General features: G+C 29.5%; 2 protein-coding genes and 1 pseudogene across 8 annotated transcripts; 2 read left to right on the forward strand and 1 right to left on the reverse strand.

The window, feature by feature from the left end:
* The first annotated feature begins 37 nt into the window (after nucleotides 1-37).
* LOC112730464 (phosphoglycerate mutase-like protein 1) lies at nucleotides 38-26,450 on the forward strand (annotated as a pseudogene).
* LOC112728099 (probable WRKY transcription factor 33) lies at nucleotides 3,767-9,094 on the reverse strand. Of its 4 annotated transcripts, XM_072209648.1 has the most exons (5): nucleotides 8,813-8,922; nucleotides 8,347-8,463; nucleotides 7,921-8,000; nucleotides 4,803-4,964; nucleotides 3,767-4,684 (listed from the first exon to the last, which is right to left on the reverse strand). In XM_072209648.1, exons 3-5 carry the CDS (start codon nucleotides 7,926-7,928, stop codon nucleotides 4,225-4,227), a joined length of 630 nt encoding a protein of 209 aa, XP_072065749.1. In that variant the 5' UTR covers nucleotides 7,929-8,000; nucleotides 8,347-8,463; nucleotides 8,813-8,922; the 3' UTR covers nucleotides 3,767-4,224. The 4 variants fall into 4 exon arrangements, 2 of the variants coding, with proteins under 2 accessions (XP_072065749.1, XP_025633870.1); XM_025778085.3 differs by lacking the exon at nucleotides 8,347-8,463 and having other exon boundaries at nucleotides 8,813-9,094; XR_011868853.1 differs by lacking the exons at nucleotides 3,767-4,684; nucleotides 8,347-8,463 and adding an exon at nucleotides 6,375-6,455 and having other exon boundaries at nucleotides 4,813-4,964; nucleotides 8,813-8,958.
* LOC112728098 (probable WRKY transcription factor 33) lies at nucleotides 18,908-24,018 on the forward strand. 4 transcript variants are annotated; one of them, XM_072209647.1, is made up of 5 exons: nucleotides 19,079-19,192; nucleotides 19,542-19,658; nucleotides 20,005-20,084; nucleotides 22,997-23,158; nucleotides 23,277-24,018. In XM_072209647.1, the coding sequence occupies exons 3-5, from the start codon at nucleotides 20,077-20,079 to the stop codon at nucleotides 23,734-23,736; spliced, it is 630 nt and encodes a 209-aa protein (XP_072065748.1). In that variant the 5' UTR covers nucleotides 19,079-19,192; nucleotides 19,542-19,658; nucleotides 20,005-20,076; the 3' UTR covers nucleotides 23,737-24,018. The 4 variants fall into 4 exon arrangements, 2 of the variants coding, with proteins under 2 accessions (XP_025633869.1, XP_072065748.1); XM_025778084.3 differs by lacking the exon at nucleotides 19,542-19,658 and having other exon boundaries at nucleotides 18,908-19,192; XR_011868852.1 differs by lacking the exons at nucleotides 19,542-19,658; nucleotides 23,277-24,018 and adding an exon at nucleotides 21,546-21,629 and having other exon boundaries at nucleotides 19,047-19,192; nucleotides 22,997-23,127.
* Nucleotides 26,451-26,655: the final 205 nt, after the last annotated feature.

Consider the following 26,655-nt stretch of genomic DNA (forward strand, 5'->3'; position numbering starts at 1 on the left):
GAACTTTATGCTTAAGGGTAAAATGGATCATTAGATTAGTACAGGCCAGGGGTTCATAGCCTGCCGATTGGAATATATTGTGTTTTGGTTCTTGATAAAATCATTTCCTTATGCATACTTGTCTTATGATCTTTTTCATGCAAACCTAACCCCTCTTGGCTGGAGCCAGGTAATTCTTTCTTTTTCTTATCAAGTATCTCTTTTTTCTAATCAAATATTTTACCCCCCGCCCCCTTTTTTTTTTTCTCTTTCTTGAGGTGTTTTTAGAGTTATCTATAAGAGTGGACTTTGACTAGAGATAAGAGACTAGTCTTTGTTTTCTACCGTGGTATTGAAGTAAAGTGACACTGACTATGTAAATTAGCATAGATCTCTCTCTGGCTAGTGGCTAGTTCTTTACCCAGTTTAACTGGTTGTTCTTTAAATATCATGGCAGAATATTTTTGGTTATGTGACAGGTTGACAATCTGCGAAAGCATGTTAAGACAAGCGATGTTTCTAAAGGAATCGAACTAGTCATTGTTTCCCCCTTGTTAAGGTATATCTTCCATTTAATTTAGAATTCACTTCAGGCTTGAACTAATCTCATTGTGTCAAGATCTGTTACCTCATCCCATTAAAATTTTATGTTATGCGTGACCGAGGTCTCAAAGATTTACTGAACAATACAACATAATTTCATTGCTGCCAATATTAGTTGAGCAAAGATGTGATTTGATATGAGTATACGGGAAGTCCACTATAAAACAGCAACTGGATCTTTTTTCAAATCTACAATTTTAGCCACTGTAAAAAAAAATGTTGCAACTGTCAAGTTTTGTTAAAATTTGAAAATGTTCTATAAATAAGGTTGAAAATGGGAGAATCATTAGAAAACCATCAAATGGTATTTTGTGAACAGGTAATTCCTACCTATATATTGATACTAAGTAATGTTCTTTAATTTGGATTATGTCCTTTTAGCATGCAGTATATATATTGTAGACAAGTATTTTCTTAGAGTTGTTCTGATTGTTCCACAGGAAAAATGCTTTGCATATTAGTAAACAAACCAGAGTCTTTCTCTCTTTCTTTCCTTAGTGAGGGTATACCTCAAGTACAAAGTGATATTTGCAGGACTATGCAAACAGCAGTTGGGGTTTTTGGTGGTGAAGCATACACTGATGGGATTACTGCGCCTCCTCTGATGAATGATAATGTTGGAGATAGTGATCGTCCTCAATTTCTAGTCTGAATTGCCTACCATTTATAACAGTAGAGCAGTGTCGAGAGCATTTGGTATGTAATGAGAGGACATTTATTACACATTGAACCTGCAATATACTTTTACCTCCCCTTTTTTAATTTCATATAGTTTTTGTGCAACGGTTCTGTGCTTCATTCTTGTAACTCAGGGAGTTCATCCTTGTGATAAGAGAAGAAGCATCACTGAGTATCGGAATATGTTTCCAGCTATTGATTTTTCACTGGTAGGTGATTTATTTTGTTTGGCTGATGTTATGGACTAGCGTGTTCTAAATTTTGTTAGGAGACACTTCTTGCAATAAGTTGGTTGAAATTTGATTAGTTGACTGAAATTCATGTTTGGGGCTAAGGATTCGATGGTCCCAGAACGTTTGGACCATTAAATGGTCCCATAACAAAACATGTTTTTAAAGTTTTTTTTAACAACTGCTACATAGTCTTTTAACTAATTTTAATTACAAATTAACCCCATATATTTTATTTAATTATAAAAACTGTTTTTTATTTTATAAATTATTATTTTATCAATTACCTATTATGTTTGTTAATAAAAAAAAAACAAAAACAATTCTATTGATCGTAATAAAACTTTTGGCCATTCGAATGGATTAAAAGTTTATATTTGATCCGTGACGTTCATGATGGACCATAAAATCGTGTTTCCTTGAAAACCAATCGATTGGATTACAGTTTATCACAAAACAATCGATTGAAAATTGCAAGGCAGCATGGTTTTCGCATAAATCAATTGATTGGTCGATCCAATCGATTGAACGATGAATCAATCGATTGGTTTTGTTACTCAATCGATTGAATTCACCAAAACAATATGGATTTGCCAAATTCAATCGATTGATTGTGTATGTGAATTCCAATTTGTTAAGTTAAGGGCAGTTTATAACTGAAAGTTCACTTATTAGGAAATTATCTAAAGAAAATGCTTTTATTATGTCTCTTAATTCTCAACATTGATTATTGGAACTCAACAATGGCTCAGATATTTGCTGGCTATTGCAATTTTGTCAAGTCTTTATAATGGAGGCATATTGTTTCTCAAAGTAAAAGGAAAACAATTGCTTCAGCCCAGAATGGCTGCTATCATTGACTTTGCAGGAGACCAGGTTTGTTTGCAATTAATTCTTTTTTCTTTGATCTTCATCATAACATTGATTACTTTGTGGGGTTTTGTTATTTTTAATACAAAATTTGAATCTGTGGTTAGTGAGGGATGGGGAATCAAATTCAGGGCCATTAACTAGATTTGAATTGTCAGATGGTTTCATTTTCATTCTTAAAGACTAGTATTTTCTTTCTCTTTTTATTTCTTGGTATTTTTTTTTTAATTAATTAGCATTCCATTTAATTAATTTTTTGTCCCTTAATAGTTAAGAAAGACTTAAGTTTTTCCTGTGTTGTTGAGCTATAACTATAAGCAATGCTGAAGAGGTTTGGGTAGAAACTTTTGAAAACTTCTCTGTGAAGTTGCCTCTACAGATGTAATGAAAATGAAAGTTTACATTACTTCAAGCAGTCTATAATATTATAGTGTTTCTCTAAGGACTACAATATGCAGGATAATCACATCAGCAAAAGTTTGTTATATTCTTTTCATCTAATTGTCAAATCAAATTAATGGCATATGAATATTTTCTTGAGGAGAGTGTAGACTTTGAACTTATAAGCTAAGGATTAGATGAAATAGATGTAAAAATATTAATATAAGTTTTTCACTTTAATTAGTCAAGAGAAGTTAATGAGTCCTAGCGTTCATATGAGCCCACAATATTAATGAGTCTGATATTAATATAAGTCTTTCACTTGTGGAAGTTGGTAGAGTCTTCATTTTGAATTAATCAAATCTTTTACACAACTCTTCATTCAAAACCCTGTTTTACCTTCCAATCATCATATTCATGTTTATGTATTTGCCAGCTGCCATTGAGGAACAATGAATAGTTAATTAGCAACTTGACCCATTGGCAAATGTTGTTACTATTTTTGGTTGCAGATCATGGCATATCTGTTGTTATCATCAGCATCTTCAGCAATTCCAATAACAAACAGAATGAGAGAAAACTCAGACAATATATTCACTGATTCTTCAAGTACAGCCATTTGCATGTCCATTTTTGCATTCATTTGTTTAGCAGTGTCAGCACTCATCTCTGGCTTCAAACTATCAACTCAACCTTATATATGAAACTTTCATTGATTTTTTTATTTTTTTTTACCCGATAAAAATGTTTCACACTTTCATTTAATTGTGTATACCAATCACATGTTACAGTGAGATATGGAGAGTTACTGATTTTTTACCTATACACCAAAATAAATGAATTTTGCTCTACAGAACAAAAACCAAAGGTAATGGCACAAGCAATTCTAGATTTTCCATTTTATTTCTTTACAGAATATAATTATTAATTATACCTCAAATAGAAAATGAAATTATTGACTTTATATTTGGATCTTAGTGGTTTGAACATTCCAACTTTGACCAAGTGAGTTTTTGACTAGTCTCTTTTCAGTGTAATGTTGCCTAAGAGGACTATGAAATGAAATTTTATTGAAGTCCCAATGATGATGTCACTACAAATTATTAATCGAAGTTCCACTCTTCAATCTCAACTAATCTATATTGAAACTTGAAAGCTAAGATTAGAAATAGAATACTAAAAACTGCAAGCACTGCACAAATTTTACAAAGTAATCGACTATTAGAATCTTATAAAAGAAACCTTTTTTGCTTTCTTTCTGTGAAACAAATACAACAAAAGAATAAAAGTATTCATCAGCCAACAAAGCTGATTAAAGAACCTTCTTCTGGTCAAACTTTCCTATCACTATGTCTCTAATCTAATACATGTAAACATTCTTGCTTCTTTATCTGTTTCTGTCTTTTGCTATGAGTAACTAAGATCCTATATGCTATACAAAAACATGTCCATGATAGCATCTGCAAAGTGGTGTATTCCAAACTTAGTTCTTTGAAAGAAATGACTCAAGGAATGAGTCATCCTTCCTTTCATCCTTGGCCTTGATGTATACACCATCCGAAAGTTGCGAATTGTTTCCATATGAACCCATTGATCTTCCAAGAGACGTGTAGCCGAAGAGTCCAGAGCCTTGCAGCATGTCTAGGGAAGATGATTCTTGAGTTCCGGTGGCCGGAAGCCTAGGATTGTAAAGTGAATTCGTGAAATTCGGCGCGCTAGAATAACCATTCACGGCCGCAGGCCTTATTGGTGCCGCCGGTGCACTGCTATTGTTTCTATTTAGAGAGTTTCTGTTCATGTTGTAACCTGCGCTGCCGCGTGCTGCAGGCACATCATGGTTGTGTTTCCCTTCATAAGTTGTGATCACTGATTTTATATCAGTCGCGGCTCGCTCAACATGTTTCCTCACTGAACAACCAGGGGCTGTGCATTTGTAATAACTCCTGCAGAAAGAAAAAAATTGAACAATATCAGTTACTAATGTTGTTAACAATTTTAAAAGATTTGTGACACTTCTAAGAACTATTAACTAAAAGGGCTTTGTTTCAATCAGTTAATTACCTTGCATTTGGATTTCCTTTAACTACTTTCTGTCCATATTTCCTCCATCCGTAGCCATCATCAAGAATATCGATTTCGCTTGTAGTTTGAACTACAACTCTAGGTTCCCTAACAGTTCTACTTCCATAGGCTGAATGACCATCATGTTCATTCTCCCCCTTCCTGCAACAAGAACCAGAATTAGTTATAAACAAATTACTTTTCAAATCTTTGTAGATCATTTGTATAATAAGATTATGAAAAAAAGGCATCACAAATATAGAAGAGTAAATTTTCTTCCATTTTTAAAGTATTAGATAAGAGTTGCTTCTAAAATAAAAAACAATAGCTAAACCTTATCCTAGAATTCTCATGCCAATCGATTGAATTGGAATACACATACACAACCAATCGATTGAATTTGGCAAATTCATATTGTTTTGGTGAATTCAATCGATTGAGTAACAAAACCAATCGATTGAATTGTGAGACCTCAGGTTGTTTTCAAGCATTCAATCGATTGGAGAGTATAAACAATCGATTGAATTACAAAAATCCACTATTTATTCATCGTTCAATCGATTGGGTGATATGACCAATCGATTGATTTATGCGAAAACCAATGCTGCCTTGCAATTTTCAATCGTTTGAGTTATAATCCAATCGATTGGTTTTCAAGGAAACACGATTTTATGGTTCATCACGAACGTCACAGATCAAATATATACTATTAATCTATTCAAATGGCTAAAAGCTTTATTACGATCAATGGAAGATTTAATTCGTTATTGTTTTTGTTTTTTATTATTAACAAACATAATAGATGATTGATAAAATAATAACTTATAAAATAAAAAACAATTTTTATAATTAAATAAAATATATGGGATTAATTTGTAATTAAAATTAGTTAAAGGACTATGTAGCAATTGTTAAAAAAAACTTTAAAAACATGTTTTGTTATGGAACCATTTAATGGTCCAAACGTTCTGGGATCATCGAATCCGGTGCCTAAATACATGTTTTGTTAACACATGACTAAATTAAAGCACTAGGTGCCTATACTACTGCATCAATTATCCAAATGACAGTTAATACTCACGGCTGAAAGATTAACAAGCATGAAATTCAATAAGAGAACTTCTTTTAGTAAACATGGTAACGGAGAATAGAATCACTAACTTATAAATTGTTCTGATTTCAATTACCCAACTTTTTCGTTTCTTATAAAATAAAACTTATCTTGAAACCTCAAATGACTAAGTTATCAAGTAAAAAACAAAATAAAATAATCTTAAAAGATTTATTTTTATAAAAAAGAATAAATAAAATGAAAAAATATTAAAATGTTCTCAATTTTAACATGTTAGATCATTTCTATTAACATAACACGGTAAAATTCAGATAGCAACTTAGACCCAAAAATATCATTAAAGGCAATCAAGAAAATTTCATATTATCAATTTTGGAGAAGCATAGTCCATAGCGCAACAATTAATTATTACTTCAAACTTAGCACATAATATATAAATAAGATAAGAGTGCATATATAGTTAGTGATGAGTTGAAAGAAATAGTAGCAAGAACAAGAACCTTCATAGGAACACTTTTTGAGCATCTTTTCAAGGATCCTAAGCCATGTTGGGTCATCATCAACAACAAGGACTCTTAGACCTGCTGGAAAAGCATCACGTCTTGGTGAAGAGAAGCAACCATTACTTAATTACAATAATTAATTAATTAACTCTCTTCATTCAGCATTACTCAATTAACGCCTCAAATTGCCAATAGTATTACAATAATTAATGACTTGGTGAACACAAATGACTCCATGTATAGGCCGAAATTGATACCCTTCAAACATTGTGGAATTCATAAATAATGATACCATCATAACATTTTCGTGTAATTCCACCCAAAGAACTAGCTCAAGGGAAAGAATTGCCCCCGTGATGATACCCTTCAAGCATTGTGGAATTCATAAAGCTAAGAGCACTAGAGCAGATAATGCTAAAATCTCATAGGCTTAACCTAACCTCAGATTTAGCATAAGAACAATGAGGGTGGTATTATATTATTTTCTGTACTAGTGCCATCTCCATTTTATTTGATTTCTCACTTTTTAGACATATGCAGAAGAGTAAAGAAACTCAAAATCAAGGTTTATTTATAAAGATTTTTTACTAAAATACTCTCATATAATTTTTAACATCTAATTAGTTCATCCTATTAAGCTCATATTCCTTAATCAATAATGTGCTTAAAATTATATGATGCTCAAATTAGAAAACTAATAATAAATTTTTCTTTAATATATGAGAATCACAGATAAAAAAATAAATGGCAGGACATTGATTCTCAGAAGCATTACAAAATCATAGTTGGATTATTTACTTAAACAAGTTGATGGAGGAGGTTACTTAATCAAAAGAACAGAGCATCCACGCGTGCAGGCGCAGACATTCTCATCATAGCATCCTATGCTTAACCTTTGAAAGCCATTAAAGCACAGAAAGATTTGACACATCTTGACAAATACAAACTTGACACTATGGATGCGCTTGTTTTAACTTTCTCTGACAAAACTTTTCACATATTTGTATAAATTTAGAAAATAATCATAATGTAAAAAAAAAAAATAAAAAACAGTTTTTGAGCTTTTTCCTTCTTTTTTGGATTTTGGTAAAAGCTAAACAGGGTAGCTTCTAATTAAAATCAGTTTTCAACTTTCTTACAAATTTATAAAAAAGAATCAAGTTGTAAACTAAAATCACTATTTTGAAAATCAGAAACAAACACACCCCTATATCAGTGGCCAATTATCATAAGTGAAAATAGATGTCATCTCAGCATCTTTATGTGAATTTCACACAGATAAGATTTGATACAAAAACTACAGTAGTATGAATTATAACCAAAGGGACCAATACCCATTATTAGTAGTATAGATATTTAACATTTCACACAGACACACACATATGGTGTAGCATATTTCATGGTTTTATAATACCAGAATAACATCTTTTTAAGCTTGTGTTAACCATAAGAACCAAAACAAAAGAGGCAACAACTAGACATGACTACTAGAAATTTCTAACAACTATTCCAGTGGAGATAAAAAAAATTGAAATTTACCCACCTCTCCATTCCATGACATGGGAGACCACCATTGATATGTTCAAATGTCAGTATCTTGCCCACAGCCAGATACTCTAGCACCTGCAAAATGAAGTTGACCAAGCATGTACATACATTCTCTTAACACTAACTTCATATATAGAAATGATAGAACAGAGAAAGGAGGACAGGAAATAAAAGCTTAGGATCACAACCATCAATTAAGGTCTAAGAAATGAAAAATATTGGGAAATCACCAATTAAAACCTCACTAGCTTGCATTATATGACATAATATCTCATAAGAACATGGATAATTAATTATAATGCAAGCAGAATATCAAGAATTTAAGGGATAGCCCTAGTAAGTTATCTGAATTCTCATTCAAAATTGGTGAGTAACTATTACATGCTCACTTCATAACCAAATGATAATCACAGCAGTGTACCTATATTCACTGAGACAAATTCACAAACATGTTCTACTCGTGGTTCACCATATCTCAAACAAACTATCCCAAATTTGAAGATCAATCCTTAATCCTTTCTTCCTCACTACTTTCTTCCTGTCACATTAGATACCAACCCCTTAAACAACTTAATTAAAACCTAAATTCAAAACCTAACTACTAAATGACCAATTAAAAACCTAAATCAATTTATAAGAAGTGCAGGAAATTCTAAGAAAGAAAAAACAAATTGAACAAAGAGAGAAATTGAACACAGTTTCAAAAACAAATTTTAAGAAAGAAAAAACAAAGAGAGAAACAAGTGCAGGAAATTGAACATAAACTATAAGGATCGAAAGATTCGAGAAACTAGGTTGAAGCACAATTCAGATCTCAGTCAAAATCAGCAAGGGATGAGAAATTGAAAACAGAGTGAATAGAATGAACGAAAAGAGAAAATTCTTACCAAAATTGAGATCGAAATCGAGAAGCTGAATCGAAATTTCGAGAATGATTCAAATCGCGCTGAAATCGCAAACCTTGATCGAGAATAAGAATATGAACCGATTGAGGTATGTGACCTAAATCGAGAATAAGAAAAACCGATTTGGATAGATAAACTTGAGTCAGAATCTCTCTAGAGTCAGAATCTCTCTAGAAAGAAATTCGATCTCGATGTGAAGAAAATGGACTGCAAAGGAGATGCCTTGAAACTTGAAACTTGATTTGGTGACGTTGCATATTTGGTAACGTTTTGTATCAGATGTTTATTTTTCTTCATTTAAAAAAAGAATAAAGTATAGTTTTTGTCCCTAACGATTGGGGTGAGTCTATTTGTGTCTGTAACGTTTAAATCATCTTATTTATATCCCTAACGTTTTTAAAAGGGATTCAATGTTATCCTACTATCAATTGTACTAACAAATCAGATTATATTTTTCAATTATTCTCACTTGAATGTATTCATTCTCAATTAGGTCTCACTTGGATGTGTTTGATTTTAATATTATACCCACTATTTGTATTTAGATTCAATTATGTCCTTAAAAAAGTTAATTAAGTAAATGTTGTAGGAATTAGTTTCAACTTTTGATGAGCTGTTTTTCGGGGTGGATCATCGATTCTATCTCAGATATTTGTATTCTAACTTCAAGAAGAGATTTTTAAAATTCAAACTAAAACGTTCATGATGTGTAATTGATTACAGGATAACATTGAATCACTTTTACAAATGTTAGGGATATAAATAGGACGATTTAAATGTTAGGGACATAAATAGGATGTACACCAAACGTTGGGGACAAAAACGATACTTTACTCTTTAAAAATTACATTCTCTTGTTAAAAGTATAATTTTATTAGGATAACTAACATCTTAAAAAGTGTTGAATAAAAAATATTAGTAAATGTTTAAATTCTAGTTAGAAGGAGAAGAAGACGAAAAAGAAAAACAATGCAATATCATAGTGGCATTGAGATAATAATAAAAATATAAATTAATAATTTTAAAAAATAATAAAATTAAAAATAATTTTAAAAATTAAATAATAGAATTAAAAAAAATATTTTTTATCAATTAAAATTATGTATAAAAATAAAAAATATTTTAAATATATTTTTTTATCTCTGATTGAAATTAAATACTGATAAAAATAAATAAATAAACCTAATAACATTTATAAATAGTTAATTTATAAATAATATTTCTAAACTTTTATTTTAATTTTTTTACACATAATAACAATGTAATAAAATTTTTTAATATTTTATTTAATTTAAATTTATAAATCATATACATTCTAAAAGTTAAATAATTTAAATCAATATTTTTGCTTTTAAATTTTTTATTCTTAATATTTAAATTATTTTATTAAATTTATAATTTTAAAATAAAAATATAAAAATTAATTTCTTAAAAATAATAATAAAAAAGTGGCTGAACAGACACGATAGTGCCTCTTGAACTGCTAGTATAAATATAAAATAAGTAAATTTATTCTTTTGTTTTTATTTAGTCTTGTATTAACTCATGTTAATATTTTAAAAAAATTTAAAATTTAAAAGGTTTATATAATAATTAAATCTAAAAATAAAATCAAAATAAAGTAATTTAAAGTTTGAATTGAAATGGTACTTCCTTAAAAATCGAAACAAGTCTAGATTGTTATAAAAATCAGTAAATTTCCCCTCAAAAGCATCAACTTCACTTGCTTCAACAGTGTCTGGCTTCTCCCAACAATTATTGCCACGTGAGAGTAATAGGTAAAATGATCAGATTCATCTTCCAATGCTTCTTTGTGCGCTGGGTGAGGTAAGCCATATTTTTTTTTTATAACATAACACAAAACAACACCGTGAATCTAATATATTTTATACTTAATTGTGCCAGGAAACTCCCAATACAAAGGTGTTATTTTGTCAGTCTTCCAGTCGATATAATTACCGATATTTTTGTTAGACTTCCCATAAAGTCTGTTCTGATTTGTAGATGTGTTTGCAAGTATTGGAATACATTAATTTCTGATCCAAATTTTGTGCTTGAGGTCCTGAAACCCAAAAGTAGCGGTATAAAACTTATCCTAAATTTGAGATTCCTCTCCCTGGTCCTAAATCAATTCAAGGTAGAAGAGTTTATGTTAGTGTGCTTTCTTGTTATAATGGTCTTTTTTACTTGGGTTGTTCAATGGACAGAGACATTTCACTTGTTTGCAACCCAATAACAGGTGAGTTTATAAAACTTCCAAAACACCCTCCAATACCGAAACCCTGCAAGTGCGAAATATCTTCGGGTTTTGGTTTTCACCCAAAAACAAACCAATACATGGCAGTGAGAATTCATATCTTTAAACATGATCGTCCTATGGTTGTTGAAATGCTCAGAGTTGGAATATCGAAAACATGGATAAATATTGAGGTAAATTATCTCAAGAATTTAATATATATGTCAGGTTATTCTCTTGCTTTAAATGGGGCACTTCATTGGATTGGTATGGATGTTGATGGCAATATGTCCATATGGGCTTTCAATTTTGACACGGAGAGGTTCCAATCCTTCTCTATGGTGCCCATGGATCAGGGTACAAAACCCGGCATATTTGATTTCAGGGGTTTTCTCTGTTTGATATATTTGAATGAGCTGCTAGTCACAGTGTGGATGATGGAAAAATATGGAGTTGGAGAATTTTGGACTCCCATTCTCGTAAGTTCTGATAGAAATACTAATTTTTTCGTAACCATATCTCATGATTTCGTTGCCTTCCATGATCGTGAAAATAAAGAATTAAAGATTTTTCATACTCACCATAAAAATAGCATTCAGATGTTTGATCTTGTTCCTACTCTTATCCCACTGAAGGATATTATCATCGGAGATAATGTGGAGGTCCAGAATATTTACTCAGCAGAGATCTAGACCAAATTGATGTTCTGTTAGTTTTAGGAAATCATTTCATTTGATATCCCTTCTTTTTATTCATAGCAAATTTTTGCTTGATTGTTTTAGATTTACATTATAATACTCACATTTTATTTGGTTGCTTAATTATTGTCTCTCCTTACTCAAACTCAATAATGATTGCAAAATTGTTTGAAAATTTCTTTTTTCTAAATTATTATAATTTGAAATATAATTTAAATTAATTCAATTTAATTTATAATCCCTGTTCTAATTTTATTGGTTTAATCACCTTTGACGAAACAAAATTTTAAATTTTGAATATTAGAAAATAAAGAACTAATTTAAATTCACAAATTTATTTATTTTTTTTAATAAAAGCAATTTAATGTTTTTACAACAGTGTATTCTCTACACTAAACATCAATTCTTATGTATTTGTACATGCAGATATATTTTTTATTAAATAATTAATTATCAGAATAATCAAATTTATTTACAAACAATATAATAAAATTAGTTTATAAAATGCAAAATTTGTTTTTCTATATAAAATAGTTAATTAGAGACTGATTTTTAGTATATTCATAGCATAATAATTATATGTTGACCGTCATTGTTATAAGATTAAAATATAAAATATTAAAATGTTAGATGCACAATAAAATTCGATCACTAAATTAATTATCATATATTTTTGTATAATATATTATATATTATTTAACTCATTTTCAATACGAATTGTATATGTTAATATATATATTTTATTTTATATAAATAATTGATTAAACTGATTTTTTATAAACATATAATATGATTGTATTTAATATGATCGTGTATGATTAATTAATTGTTGATTATTTTTTATTTGCGTATAATATATATGACTGAATTATTATATGTTAACTACTGTTGTCATTGAATAAAACATAAAATATAATCATGTATGATTAATTAATAATTCCATCAGAGCTTGCATTCTTTCTAATAAAAAGATAACATGCACCTATACTTTTCTAGCAATACATGTCATTTACGTGGTTAATTAGTCGTAGGAAAAAAAAATATAGAAACAAGTGGATATAACTCAACTCTATTATAATTTTAATTTTATAAATTAATAAAAATTTAAAAATTAAAATTTAAAAGTAAAAAAAATTTATATTTATTCTAATCATATTTATAATACACAATAAAAACAATTCATAAAAAATCTAATCCCTTTCTATTTATTTGGAAACAGTCAAATCTCTCCCTTCATAAATTTGCTGTCTCCACGCATTTTTTATGCCGCCGCCCACCGACCACCATCGCATCTTTCGTCGTGCTGCGCAGCTTCTTCCACGCGTCTCGTCGCCGTCCTTCTTTCGTCGACGCCGTTGCCCACCGTCCCAACGCATCTGCACCGCCGCGATTCCCATCTGTTGCGACGCAGCTACCGCCGATCCTTCATTCGCAATGAGCGATCAACTACTCCGATCTATGGCGACTCTTCCACTTGCGATGCGCGGCTTCCGTAGCTTCCTCCTCGTAACGCGCCACCACGAGTCCCTACCGTACACGCAACACCGTCCAATATGTCATCGTCGGTCACTCTACGGGTCTTTTTCTTTTCCTCTCCTATTTGATTTTGAATGATTCTTTTAACTAGCCTTTTATGTTTCTTTTTCTTAAATTTCAGATGATTTTTTTTATTAGTTTTAAATAATTCATTTTCCTATATTTAGTATGTTTTTTTTAAGATTTGGATGATTTTTTTTCTCATGTTTTGTATGTTTTTTTCTTAAGATTTAGATTATTTTTTATCTTATGTTTTGATGTTTTTTTTTGAAGTTTTTTCTTTTGAAAAAGAAATTAGAATTTACATAATAAATAGTAAAAGATAAATTAAAATAAAAAATTTATTAATAATCATTTATTTTATATTTTTTAAAAAATAAAATTTAAATAATTAATAATTAATGACAATTAATTAATATAAAATGTAATTTAAATATATTTGTTGGCTTGTTGTTGACTATATTCTCCTTAATGCACTAGCGGGATTGTTAGTCGTGCATAGTAATGTATATAGAATCATGCAAACATACATGCCCAAACATATATAGGTGAAAAGAGATCCATTATCGAGAATGTGAAGCTAGCTACAATAGTAAACAAATTTAAGAATTCTATTGCGCATCGTTCTTCACTTGAGAACCTTAGGCCTAGGTTGCGTTCCACGTTCTCCTTAGTGATTGGTAATCCTTGTTTAACCTCCAAAAAAAAACACCGCGCACTATAACACTAGCTTAATTAGTTATGGTTCCTTAATTTCTAGGTCTGGGTCACATCAACGATTTTCTATAATGTTCATTGTATGTATGAATCATCATCTAAAAGATTGATGATGATGATGATAGATGAACTATGTATGAAGGTTGTTTGAAACAATGACATGGATAACATTGGTTTTAGTAGCAAATTAAATTAAAGTACTTATCCTCAAAGCCCAATATCAACAATTTCCTACCAAATTCAGTTGGAATCACCCTCTCTTGAGCTGTATTCTCATCCTCCTCCACCTACAAACCAACACAGGATAATCTAATTGTAACTAAAAATGTTATTTGTACAATAAAATTTATTACTAAAATCAATCATTGATATATTTGTATATAAATACATATATTGTTTAATTTATTTTTAATATATATTTATATTTTAATATATATTTTATATTAATAGTTAATTTTAATGACTAATTTTAATATACACCTAACATGATTCAATAATAACAATATATATACACTAAGGACTAGGAAGTTACATTGTGTGAGGCATGCTACAATACTAACATATGAAATATCGTAAATACTTCAATAAAATCTTACAATTCTCTTTATATAAAGATGTTTTCTTTTAATTATTAGATGGTAAATTGTAGAATTTAATTTTAATATATTATAAAAATATTATTTTTTTTTAAAATATTGATATTTTCTTTAAATTGTTACTTTTTTTCTTATAAATCACGTTTTTAAAATGAGACTAAATAAATATTATTATAAAAAGATATTTTAGACATTTTTATTGAATTATATATCATGAAATAAACCCTAAATTAATTGAATACCAATTAATCAACTTGTTTATGCCAACAACCAGCCTTTTTTTTCTTTCTTTCTACATCAAGATTATTAAAACAAAAAAAAATTGACTCTAAGCCATGTCTTATTAGCACTAGTACAATATTAATGCTCAATTATCAAGATACATCTTTGTTAATTTCCTTTAATTATTTTGAAGCTTGTCGCCAGGTTCAGTTTAACTATTATTATTGTTAACTATGATCTTGGAATTGAAGATTCTTTCTTTCTTTTTTTAACTTGAATTGAATTAAGAAACTACACGTAAGACTCAACTTAGCTACCGATTAGGATCTATTTGAAGATGATACGATTATATGATTAGTAGTATTAATTTCATCTTCTTTTAGGAATGAAGTAATTACTGCAAATGATATATAACTAGATTGCAAATGCTATTTATATTGATGAATTATTAATTAATCATACACGATCATATTAAATACAATCATATTATATGTTTATAAAAAATCAGTTTAAATCAATTATTTATATAAAATAAAATATATATATTAACATATACAATTCGCATTGAAAATGAGTTAAACAATATATAATATATTATACAAAAATATATGATAATTAATTTAGTGATCGAATTTTATTGTGCATCTAACATTTTAATATTTTATATTTTAATCTCATAACAATGGCAGTCAACATATAATTATATAATTATGCTATGAATATACTAAAAATCAGTCTCTAATTAACTATTTTATATAGAAAAACAAATTTTATATTTTATAAAATAATTTTATTATATTGTTTGTAAATAAATTTGATTATTCTGATAATTAATTATTTAATAAAAAAATATATCTACATGTACAAATACATAAAAATTGATGTTTAGTGTAGAGAGTACACTGTTGTAAAAACATTAAATTGTTTTTATTAAAAAAAAATAAATTTGTGAATTTAAATTAGTTCTTTATTTTCTAATATTCAAAATTTAAAATTTTGTTTCGTCAAAAGGTGATTAAACCAATAAAATTAGAACAGGGATTATAAATTAAATTGAATTAATTTAAATTATATTTCAAATTATAATAGTTTAGAAAAAGAAATTTTCAAACAATTTTGCAATCACTATTGAGTTTGAGTAGGAAGAGACAATAATTAAGCAACCAAATAAAATGTGAACATTATAATGTAAATCTAAAACAATCAAGCAAAAATTTGCTATGAATAAAAAGAAGGGATATCAAATGAAATGATTTCCTAAAACTAACAGAACATCAATTTGGTGTAGACCTCTGCTGAGTAAATATTTTGGACCTCCACATTATCTCCGATGATAATATCCTTCAGTGGGATAAGAGTAGGAACAAGATTAAACATCTGAATGTTGTTGTTACGGTGAGTATGAAAAATCTTTAATTCTTTATTTTCACGATCATGGAAGGCAGCGAAATCATGAGACATGGTTACGAAAGAATTAGCATTTCTATCAGAACTTACGAGAATGGGAATCCAAGATTCTCCAACTCCATATTTTTTCATCATCCACATTGTGACTAGCAGCTCATTCAAATATATCAAATAGAGAAAACCCCTGAAATCAAATATGCCGGGTCTTGTACCCTGATCCATGGGCACCATAGAGAAGGATTGGAACTTCTCTGTGTCAAAATTGAAAGCCCATATGGACGTATTGCCATCAACATCCATACCAATCCAATGAAGTGCCCCATTTAAAGCAAGAGAATAACCTGACATATATATTAAATTCTTGAGATAATTTACCTCAATATTTATCCATGTTTTCGATATTCCAACTCTGAGCATTTCAACAACCATAGGACGATCATGTTTAAAGATATGAATTCTCATTGCCTTGTATGGTTTGTTTTTGGGTGAAAACCAAAACCCCAAGATATTTCGAACTTGCAGGGTTTCAGTATTGAAGGGTGTTTTGGAAGTTTTATAAACTCACCTGTTATTGGGTTGCAAACAAGTGAAATGTCTCTGTCCATTGAACAACTCAAGTAAAAATGACCATTATAACAAGAAAGCACATCAACATAAACTCTTCTACCTTGAATTGATTTAGGACCAAGGAGAGAAATCTCAAATTTAGGATCAAGTTTTATACCGCTACTGTTGTTGGGTTTCAGGACCTCAAACACACCGCTGAAGAATGGAGTGTTTCTCCTTTCATGCCATTCAATTTGGTCATATTCAACAAGGTGAAAGAATCTTGAATACCACGTTCGGATCATCACAACAGGAAGTGTATAAGAGTAACTTGGCAAAATTTGGATCAGAAATTAATGTACTCAAATACTTGCAAACACATCTACAAATCAGAACAGACTTTATGGGAAGTCTAACAAAAATATCGGTAATTATATCGACTGGAAGACTGACAAAATAACACGTTTGTATTGGGAGTTTCTGGGCACAATTAAGTATAAAATATATTAGATTCACGGTGTTGTTTTGTGTTATGTTATAAAAAAAAAATATGGCTTACCTCACCCAGCGCACAAAGAAGCATTGGAAGATGAATCTGATCATTTTACCTATTACTCTCACGTGGCAATAATTGTTGGGAGAAGCCAGACACTGTTGAAGCAAGTGAAGTTGATGCTTTTGAGGGGAAATTTACTGATTTTTATAACAATCTAGACTTGTTTCGATTTTTAAGGAAGTACCATTTCAATTCAAACTTTAAATTACTTTATTTTGATTTTATTTTTAGATTTAATTATTATATAAACCTTTTAAATTTTAAATTTTTTTAAAATATTAACATGAGTTAATACAAGACTAAATAAAAACAAAAGAATAAATTTACTTATTTTATATTTATACTAGCAGTTCAAGAGGCACTATCGTGTCTGTTCAGCCACTTTTTTATTATTATTTTTAAGAAATTAATTTTTATATTTTTATTTTAAAATTATAAATTTAATAAAATAATTTAAATATTAAGAATAAAAAATTTAAAAGCAAAAATATTGATTTAAATTATTTAACTTTTAGAATGTATATGATTTATAAATTTAAATTAAATAAAATATTAAAAAATTTTATTACATTGTTATTATGTGTAAAAAAATTAAAATAAAAGTTTAGAAATATTATTTATAAATTAACTATTTATAAATGTTATTAGGTTTATTTATTTATTTTTATCAGTATTTAATTTCAATCAGAGATAAAAAAATATATTTAAAATATTTTTTATTTTTATACATAATTTTAATTGATAAAAAATATTTTTTTTAATTCTATTATTTAATTTTTAAAATTATTTTTAATTTTATTATTTTTTAAAATTATTAATTTATATTTTTATTATTATCTCAATGCCACTATGATATTGCATTGTTTTTCTTTTTCGTCTTCTTCTCCTTCTAACTAGAATTTAAACATTTACTAATATTTTTTATTCAACACTTTTTAAGATGTTAGTTATCCTAATAAAATTATACTTTTAACAAGAGAATGTAATTTTTAAAGAGTAAAGTATCGTTTTTGTCCCCAACGTTTGGTGTACATCCTATTTATGTCCCTAACATTTAAATCGTCCTATTTATATCCCTAACATTTGTAAAAGTGATTCAATGTTATCCTGTAATCAATTACACATCATGAACGTTTTAGTTTGAATTTTAAAAATCTCTTCTTGAAGTTAGAATACAAATATCTGAGATAGAATCGATGATCCACCCCGAAAAACAGCTCATCAAAAGTTGAAACTAATTCCTACAACATTTACTTAATTAACTTTTTTAAGGACATAATTGAATCTAAATACAAATAGTGGGTATAATATTAAAATCAAACACATCCAAGTGAGACCTAATTGAGAATGAATACATTCAAGTGAGAATAATTGAAAAATATAATCTGATTTGTTAGTACAATTGATAGTAGGATAACATTGAATCCCTTTTAAAAACGTTAGGGATATAAATAAGATGATTTAAACGTTACAGACACAAATAGACTCACCCCAATCGTTAGGGACAAAAACTATACTTTATTCTTTTTTTAAATGAAGAAAAATAAACATCTGATACAAAACGTTACCAAATATGCAACGTCACCAAATCAAGTTTCAAGTTTCAAGGCATCTCCTTTGCAGTCCATTTTCTTCACATCGAGATCGAATTTCTTTCTAGAGAGATTCTGACTCTAGAGAGATTCTGACTCAAGTTTATCTATCCAAATCGGTTTTTCTTATTCTCGATTTAGGTCACATACCTCAATCGGTTCATATTCTTATTCTCGATCAAGGTTTGCGATTTCAGCGCGATTTGAATCATTCTCGAAATTTCGATTCAGCTTCTCGATTTCGATCTCAATTTTGGTAAGAATTTTCTCTTTTCGTTCATTCTATTCACTCTGTTTTCAATTTCTCATCCCTTGCTGATTTTGACTGAGATCTGAATTGTGCTTCAACCTAGTTTCTCGAATCTTTCGATCCTTATAGTTTATGTTCAATTTCCTGCACTTGTTTCTCTCTTTGTTTTTTCTTTCTTAAAATTTGTTTTTGAAACTGTGTTCAATTTCTCTCTTTGTTCAATTTGTTTTTTCTTTCTTAGAATTTCCTGCACTTCTTATAAATTGATTTAGGTTTTTAATTGGTCATTTAGTAGTTAGGTTTTGAATTTAGGTTTTAATTAAGTTGTTTAAGGGGTTGGTATCTAATGTGACAGGAAGAAAGTAGTGAGGAAGAAAGGATTAAGGATTGATCTTCAAATTTGGGATAGTTTGTTTGAGATATGGTGAACCACGAGTAGAACATGTTTGTGAATTTGTCTCAGTGAATATAGGTACACTGCTGTGATTATCATTTGGTTATGAAGTGAGCATGTAATAGTTACTCACCAATTTTGAATGAGAATTCAGATAACTTACTAGGGCTATCCCTTAAATTCTTGATATTCTGCTTGCATTATAATTAATTATCCATGTTCTTATGAGATATTATGTCATATAATGCAAGCTAGTGAGGTTTTAATTGGTGATTTCCCAATATTTTTCATTTCTTAGACCTTAATTGATGGTTGTGATCCTAAGCTTTTATTTCCTGTCCTCCTTTCTCTGTTCTATCATTTCTATATATGAAGTTAGTGTTAAGAGAATGTATGTACATGCTTGGTCAACTTCATTTTGCAGGTGCTAGAGTATCTGGCTGTGGGCAAGATACTGACATTTGAACATATCAATGGTGGTCTCCCATGTCATGGAATGGAGAGGTGGGTAAATTTCAATTTTTTTTATCTCCACTGGAATAGTTGTTAGAAATTTCTAGTAGTCATGTCTAGTTGTTGCCTCTTTTGTTTTGGTTCTTATGGTTAACACAAGCTTAAAAAGATGTTATTCTGGTATTATAAAACCATGAAATATGCTACACCATATGTGTGTGTCTGTGTGAAATGTTAAATATCTATACTACTAATAATGGGTATTGGTCCCTTTGGTTATAATTCATACTACTGTAGTTTTTGTATCAAATCTTATCTGTGTGAAATTCACATAAAGATGCTGAGATGACATCTATTTTCACTTATGATAATTGGCCACTGATATAGGGGTGTGTTTGTTTCTGATTTTCAAAATAGTGATTTTAGTTTACAACTTGATTCTTTTTTATAAATTTGTAAGAAAGTTGAAAACTGATTTTAATTAGAAGCTACCCTGTTTAGCTTTTACCAAAATCCAAAAAAGAAGGAAAAAGCTCAAAAACTGTTTTTTATTTTTTTTTTTACATTATGATTATTTTCTAAATTTATACAAATATGTGAAAAGTTTTGTCAGAGAAAGTTAAAACAAGCGCATCCATAGTGTCAAGTTTGTATTTGTCAAGATGTGTCAAATCTTTCTGTGCTTTAATGGCTTTCAAAGGTTAAGCATAGGATGCTATGATGAGAATGTCTGCGCCTGCACGCGTGGATGCTCTGTTCTTTTGATTAAGTAACCTCCTCCATCAACTTGTTTAAGTAAATAATCCAACTATGATTTTGTAATGCTTCTGAGAATCAATGTCCTGCCATTTATTTTTTTATCTGTGATTCTCATATATTAAAGAAAAATTTATTATTAGTTTTCTAATTTGAGCATCATATAATTTTAAGCACATTATTGATTAAGGAATATGAGCTTAATAGGATGAACTAATTAGATGTTAAAAATTATATGAGAGTATTTTAGTAAAAAATCTTTATAAATAAACCTTGATTTTGAGTTTCTTTACTCTTCTGCATATGTCTAAAAAGTGAGAAATCAAATAAAATGGAGATGGCACTAGTACAGAAAATAATATAATACCACCCTCATTGTTCTTATGCTAAATCTGAGGTTAGGTTAAGCCTATGAGATTTTAGCATTATCTGCTCTAGTGCTCTTAGCTTTATGAATTCCACAATGCTTGAAGGGTATCATCACGGGGGCAATTCTTTCCCTTGAGCTAGTTCTTTGGGTGGAATTACACGAAAATGTTATGATGGTATCATTATTTATGAATTCCACAATGTTTGAAGGGTATCAATTTCGGCCTATACATGGAGTCATTTGTGTTCACCAAGTCATTAATTATTGTAATACTATTGGCAATTTGAGGCGTTAATTGAGTAATGCTGAATGAAGAGAGTTAATTAATTAATTATTGTAATTAAGTAATGGTTGCTTCTCTTCACCAAGACGTGATGCTTTTCCAGCAGGTCTAAGAGTCCTTGTTGTTGATGATGACCCAACATGGCTTAGGATCCTTGAAAAGATGCTCAAAAAGTGTTCCTATGAAGGTTCTTGTTCTTGCTACTATTTCTTTCAACTCATCACTAACTATATATGCACTCTTATCTTATTTATATATTATGTGCTAAGTTTGAAGTAATAATTAATTGTTGCGCTATGGACTATGCTTCTCCAAAATTGATAATATGAAATTTTCTTGATTGCCTTTAATGATATTTTTGGGTCTAAGTTGCTATCTGAATTTTACCGTGTTATGTTAATAGAAATGATCTAACATGTTAAAATTGAGAACATTTTAATATTTTTTCATTTTATTTATTCTTTTTTATAAAAATAAATCTTTTAAGATTATTTTATTTTGTTTTTTACTTGATAACTTAGTCATTTGAGGTTTCAAGATAAGTTTTATTTTATAAGAAACGAAAAAGTTGGGTAATTGAAATCAGAACAATTTATAAGTTAGTGATTCTATTCTCCGTTACCATGTTTACTAAAAGAAGTTCTCTTATTGAATTTCATGCTTGTTAATCTTTCAGCCGTGAGTATTAACTGTCATTTGGATAATTGATGCAGTAGTATAGGCACCTAGTGCTTTAATTTAGTCATGTGTTAACAAAACATGTATTTAGGCACCGGATTCGATGATCCCAGAACGTTTGGACCATTAAATGGTTCCATAACAAAACATGTTTTTAAAGTTTTTTTAACAATTGCTACATAGTCCTTTAACTAATTTTAATTACAAATTAATCCCATATATTTTATTTAATTATAAAAATTGTTTTTTATTTTATAAGTTATTATTTTATCAATCATCAATTATGTTTGTTAATAATAAAAAACAAAAACAATAACGAATTAAATCTTCCATTGATCGTAATAAAGCTTTTAGCCATTCGAATGGATTAAAAGTATATATTTGATCTGTGACGTTCGTGATGAACCATAAAATTGTGTTTCTTTGAAAACCAATCGATTGGATTATAACTCAAACGATTGAAAATTGCAAGGCAGCATTGGTTTTCGCATAAATCAATCGATTGGTCATATCACCCAATCGATTGAACGATGAATAAATAGTGGATTTTTGTAATTCAATCGATTGTTTATACTCTCCAATCGATTGAATGCTTGAAAACAACCTGAGGTCTCACAATTCAATCGATTGGTTTTGTTACTCAATCAATTGGTTGTGTATGTGTATTCCAATTCAATCGATTGGCATGAGAATTCTAGGATAAGGTTTAGCTATTGTTTTTTATTTTAGAAGCAACTCTTATCTAATACTTTAAAAATGGAAGAAAATTTACTCTTCTATATTTGTGATGCCTTTTTTTCATAATCTTATTATACAAATGATCTACAAAGATTTGAAAAGTAATTTGTTTATAACTAATTCTGGTTCTTGTTGCAGGAAGGGGGAGAATGAACATGATGGTCATTCAGCCTATGGAAGTAGAACTGTTAGGGAACCTAGAGTTGTAGTTCAAACTACAAGCGAAATCGATATTCTTGATGATGGCTACGGATGGAGGAAATATGGACAGAAAGTAGTTAAAGGAAATCCAAATGCAAGGTAATTAACTGATTGAAACAAAGCCCTTTTAGTTAATAGTTCTTAGAAGTGTCACAAATCTTTTAAAATTGTTAACAACATTAGTAACTGATATTGTTCAATTTTTTTCTTTCTGCAGGAGTTATTACAAATGCACAGCCCCTGGTTGTTCAGTGAGGAAACATGTTGAGCGAGCCGCGACTGATATAAAATCAGTGATCACAACTTATGAAGGGAAACACAACCATGATGTGCCTGCAGCACGCGGCAGCGCAGGTTACAACATGAACAGAAACTCTCTAAATAGAAACAATAGCAGTGCACCGGCGGCACCAATAAGGCCTGCGGCCGTGAATGGTTATTCTAGCGCGCCGAATTTCACGAATTCACTTTACAATCCTAGGCTTCCGGCCACCGGAACTCAAGAATCATCTTCCCTAGACATGCTGCAAGGCTCTGGACTCTTCGGCTACACGTCTCTTGGAAGATCAATGGGTTCATATGGAAACAATTCGCAACTTTCGGATGGTGTATACATCAAGGCCAAGGATGAAAGGAAGGATGACTCATTCCTTGAGTCATTTCTTTCAAAGAACTAAGTTTGGAATACACCACTTTGCAGATGCTATCATGGACATGTTTTTGTATAGCATATAGGATCTTAGTTACTCATAGCAAAAGACAGAAACAGATAAAGAAGCAAGAATGTTTACATGTATTAGATTAGAGACATAGTGATAGGAAAGTTTGACCAGAAGAAGGTTCTTTAATCAGCTTTGTTGGCTGATGAATACTTTTATTCTTTTGTTGTATTTGTTTCACAGAAAGAAAGCAAAAAAGGTTTCATTTATAAGATTCTAATAGTCGATTACTTTGTAAAATTTGTGCAGTGCTTGCAGTTTTTAGTATTCTATTTCTAATCTTAGCTTTCAAGTTTCAATATAGATTAGTTGAGATTGAAGAGTGGAACTTCGATTAATAATTTGTAGTGACATCATCATTGGGACTTCAATAAAATTTCATTTCATAGTCCTCTTAGGCAACATTACACTGAAAAGAGACTAGTCAAAAACTCACTTGGTCAAAGTTGGAATGTTCAAACCACTAAGATCCAAATATAAAGTCAATAATTTCATTTTCTATTTGAGGTATAATTAATAATTATATTCTGTAAAGAAATAAAATGGAAAATCTAGAATTGCTTGTGCCATTACCTTTGGTTTTTGTTCTGTAGAGCAAAATTCATTTATTTTGGTGTATAGGTAAAAAATCAGTAACTCTCCATATCTCACTGTAACATGTGATTGGTATACACAATTAAATGAAAGTGTGAAACATTTTTATCGGGTAAAAAAAATAAAAAAATCAATGAAAGTTTCATATATAAGGTTGAGTTGATAGTTTGAAGCCAGAGATGAGTGCTGACACTGCTAAACAAATGAATGCAAAAATGGACATGCAAATGGCTGTACTTGAAGAATCAGTGAATATATTGTCTGAGTTTTCTCTCATTCTGTTTGTTATTGGAATTGCTGAAGATGCTGATGATAACAACAGATATGCCATGATCTGCAACCAAAAATAGTAACAACATTTGCCAATGGGTCAAGTTGCTAATTAACTATTCATTGTTCCTCAATGGCAGCTGGCAAATACATAAACATGAATATGATGATTGGAAGGTAAAACAGGGTTTTGAATGAAGAGTTGTGTAAAAGATTTGATTAATTCAAAATGAAGACTCTACCAACTTCCACAAGTGAAAGACTTATATTAATATCAGACTCATTAATATTGTGGGCTCATATGAACGCTAGGACTCATTAACTTCTCTTGACTAATTAAAGTGAAAAACTTATATTAATATTTTTACATCTATTTCATCTAATCCTTAGCTTATAAGTTCAAAGTCTACACTCTCCTCAAGAAAATATTCATATGCCATTAATTTGATTTGACAATTAGATGAAAAGAATATAACAAACTTTTGCTGATGTGATTATCCTGCATATTGTAGTCCTTAGAGAAACACTATAATATTATAGACTGCTTGAAGTAATGTAAACTTTCATTTTCATTACATCTGTAGAGGCAACTTCACAGAGAAGTTTTCAAAAGTTTCTACCCAAACCTCTTCAGCATTGCTTATAGTTATAGCTCAACAACACAGGAAAAACTTAAGTCTTTCTTAACTATTAAGGGACAAAAAATTAATTAAATGGAATGCTAATTAATTAAAAAAAAATACCAAGAAATAAAAAGAGAAAGAAAATACTAGTCTTTAAGAATGAAAATGAAACCATCTGACAATTCAAATCTAGTTAATGGCCCTGAATTTGATTCCCCATCCCTCACTAACCACAGATTCAAATTTTGTATTAAAAATAACAAAACCCCACAAAGTAATCAATGTTATGATGAAGATCAAAGAAAAAAGAATTAATTGCAAACAAACCTGGTCTCCTGCAAAGTCAATGATAGCAGCCATTCTGGGCTGAAGCAATTGTTTTCCTTTTACTTTGAGAAACAATATGCCTCCATTATAAAGACTTGACAAAATTGCAATAGCCAGCAAATATCTGAGCCATTGTTGAGTTCCAATAATCAATGTTGAGAATTAAGAGACATAATAAAAGCATTTTCTTTAGATAATTTCCTAATAAGTGAACTTTCAGTTATAAACTGCCCTTAACTTAACAAATTGGAATTCACATACACAATCAATCGATTGAATTTGGCAAATCCATATTGTTTTGGTGAATTCAATCGATTGAGTAACAAAACCAATCGATTGATTCATCGTTCAATCGATTGGATCGACCAATCAATTGATTTATGCGAAAACCATGCTGCCTTGCAATTTTCAATCGATTGTTTTGTGATAAACTGTAATCCAATCGATTGGTTTTCAAGGAAACACGATTTTATGGTCCATCACGAACGTCACGGATCAAATATAAACTTTTAATCCATTCGAATGGCCAAAAGTTTTATTACGATCAATAGAATTGTTTTTGTTTTTTTTTTATTAACAAACATAATAGGTAATTGATAAAATAATAATTTATAAAATAAAAAACAGTTTTTATAATTAAATAAAATATATGGGGTTAATTTGTAATTAAAATTAGTTAAAAGACTATGTAGCAGTTGTTAAAAAAAACTTTAAAAACATGTTTTGTTATGGGACCATTTAATGGTCCAAACGTTTTGGGACCATCGAATCCTTAGCCCATGTTTGGTAATTTAGATAGAAAGTGATGAGGACATTTTGTGGAAACCTGACATTAGAGAGACGAATGAAGAAGTTTAGCCTTGTCAGTTCCAATCTACAATGCGTTTGTTTATAGAGACAGAAACAAAAATATAGAGATACAAAATAATATTTGATAGAAGAGATATAAACAGAAATAATATATCTAAAAATATTAAATTAATATATTTTGTGTCAATTTTGACAGAAATAATACAGAGGCATTAATAAGAGATACAACTTATTTTTCATTTTTTCTTTTATT

The sequence above is a fragment of the Arachis hypogaea genome, chromosome 12 (genome assembly GCF_003086295.3).
Source record: "Arachis hypogaea cultivar Tifrunner chromosome 12, arahy.Tifrunner.gnm2.J5K5, whole genome shotgun sequence".
NCBI lineage: Eukaryota > Viridiplantae > Streptophyta > Magnoliopsida > Fabales > Fabaceae > Arachis > Arachis hypogaea.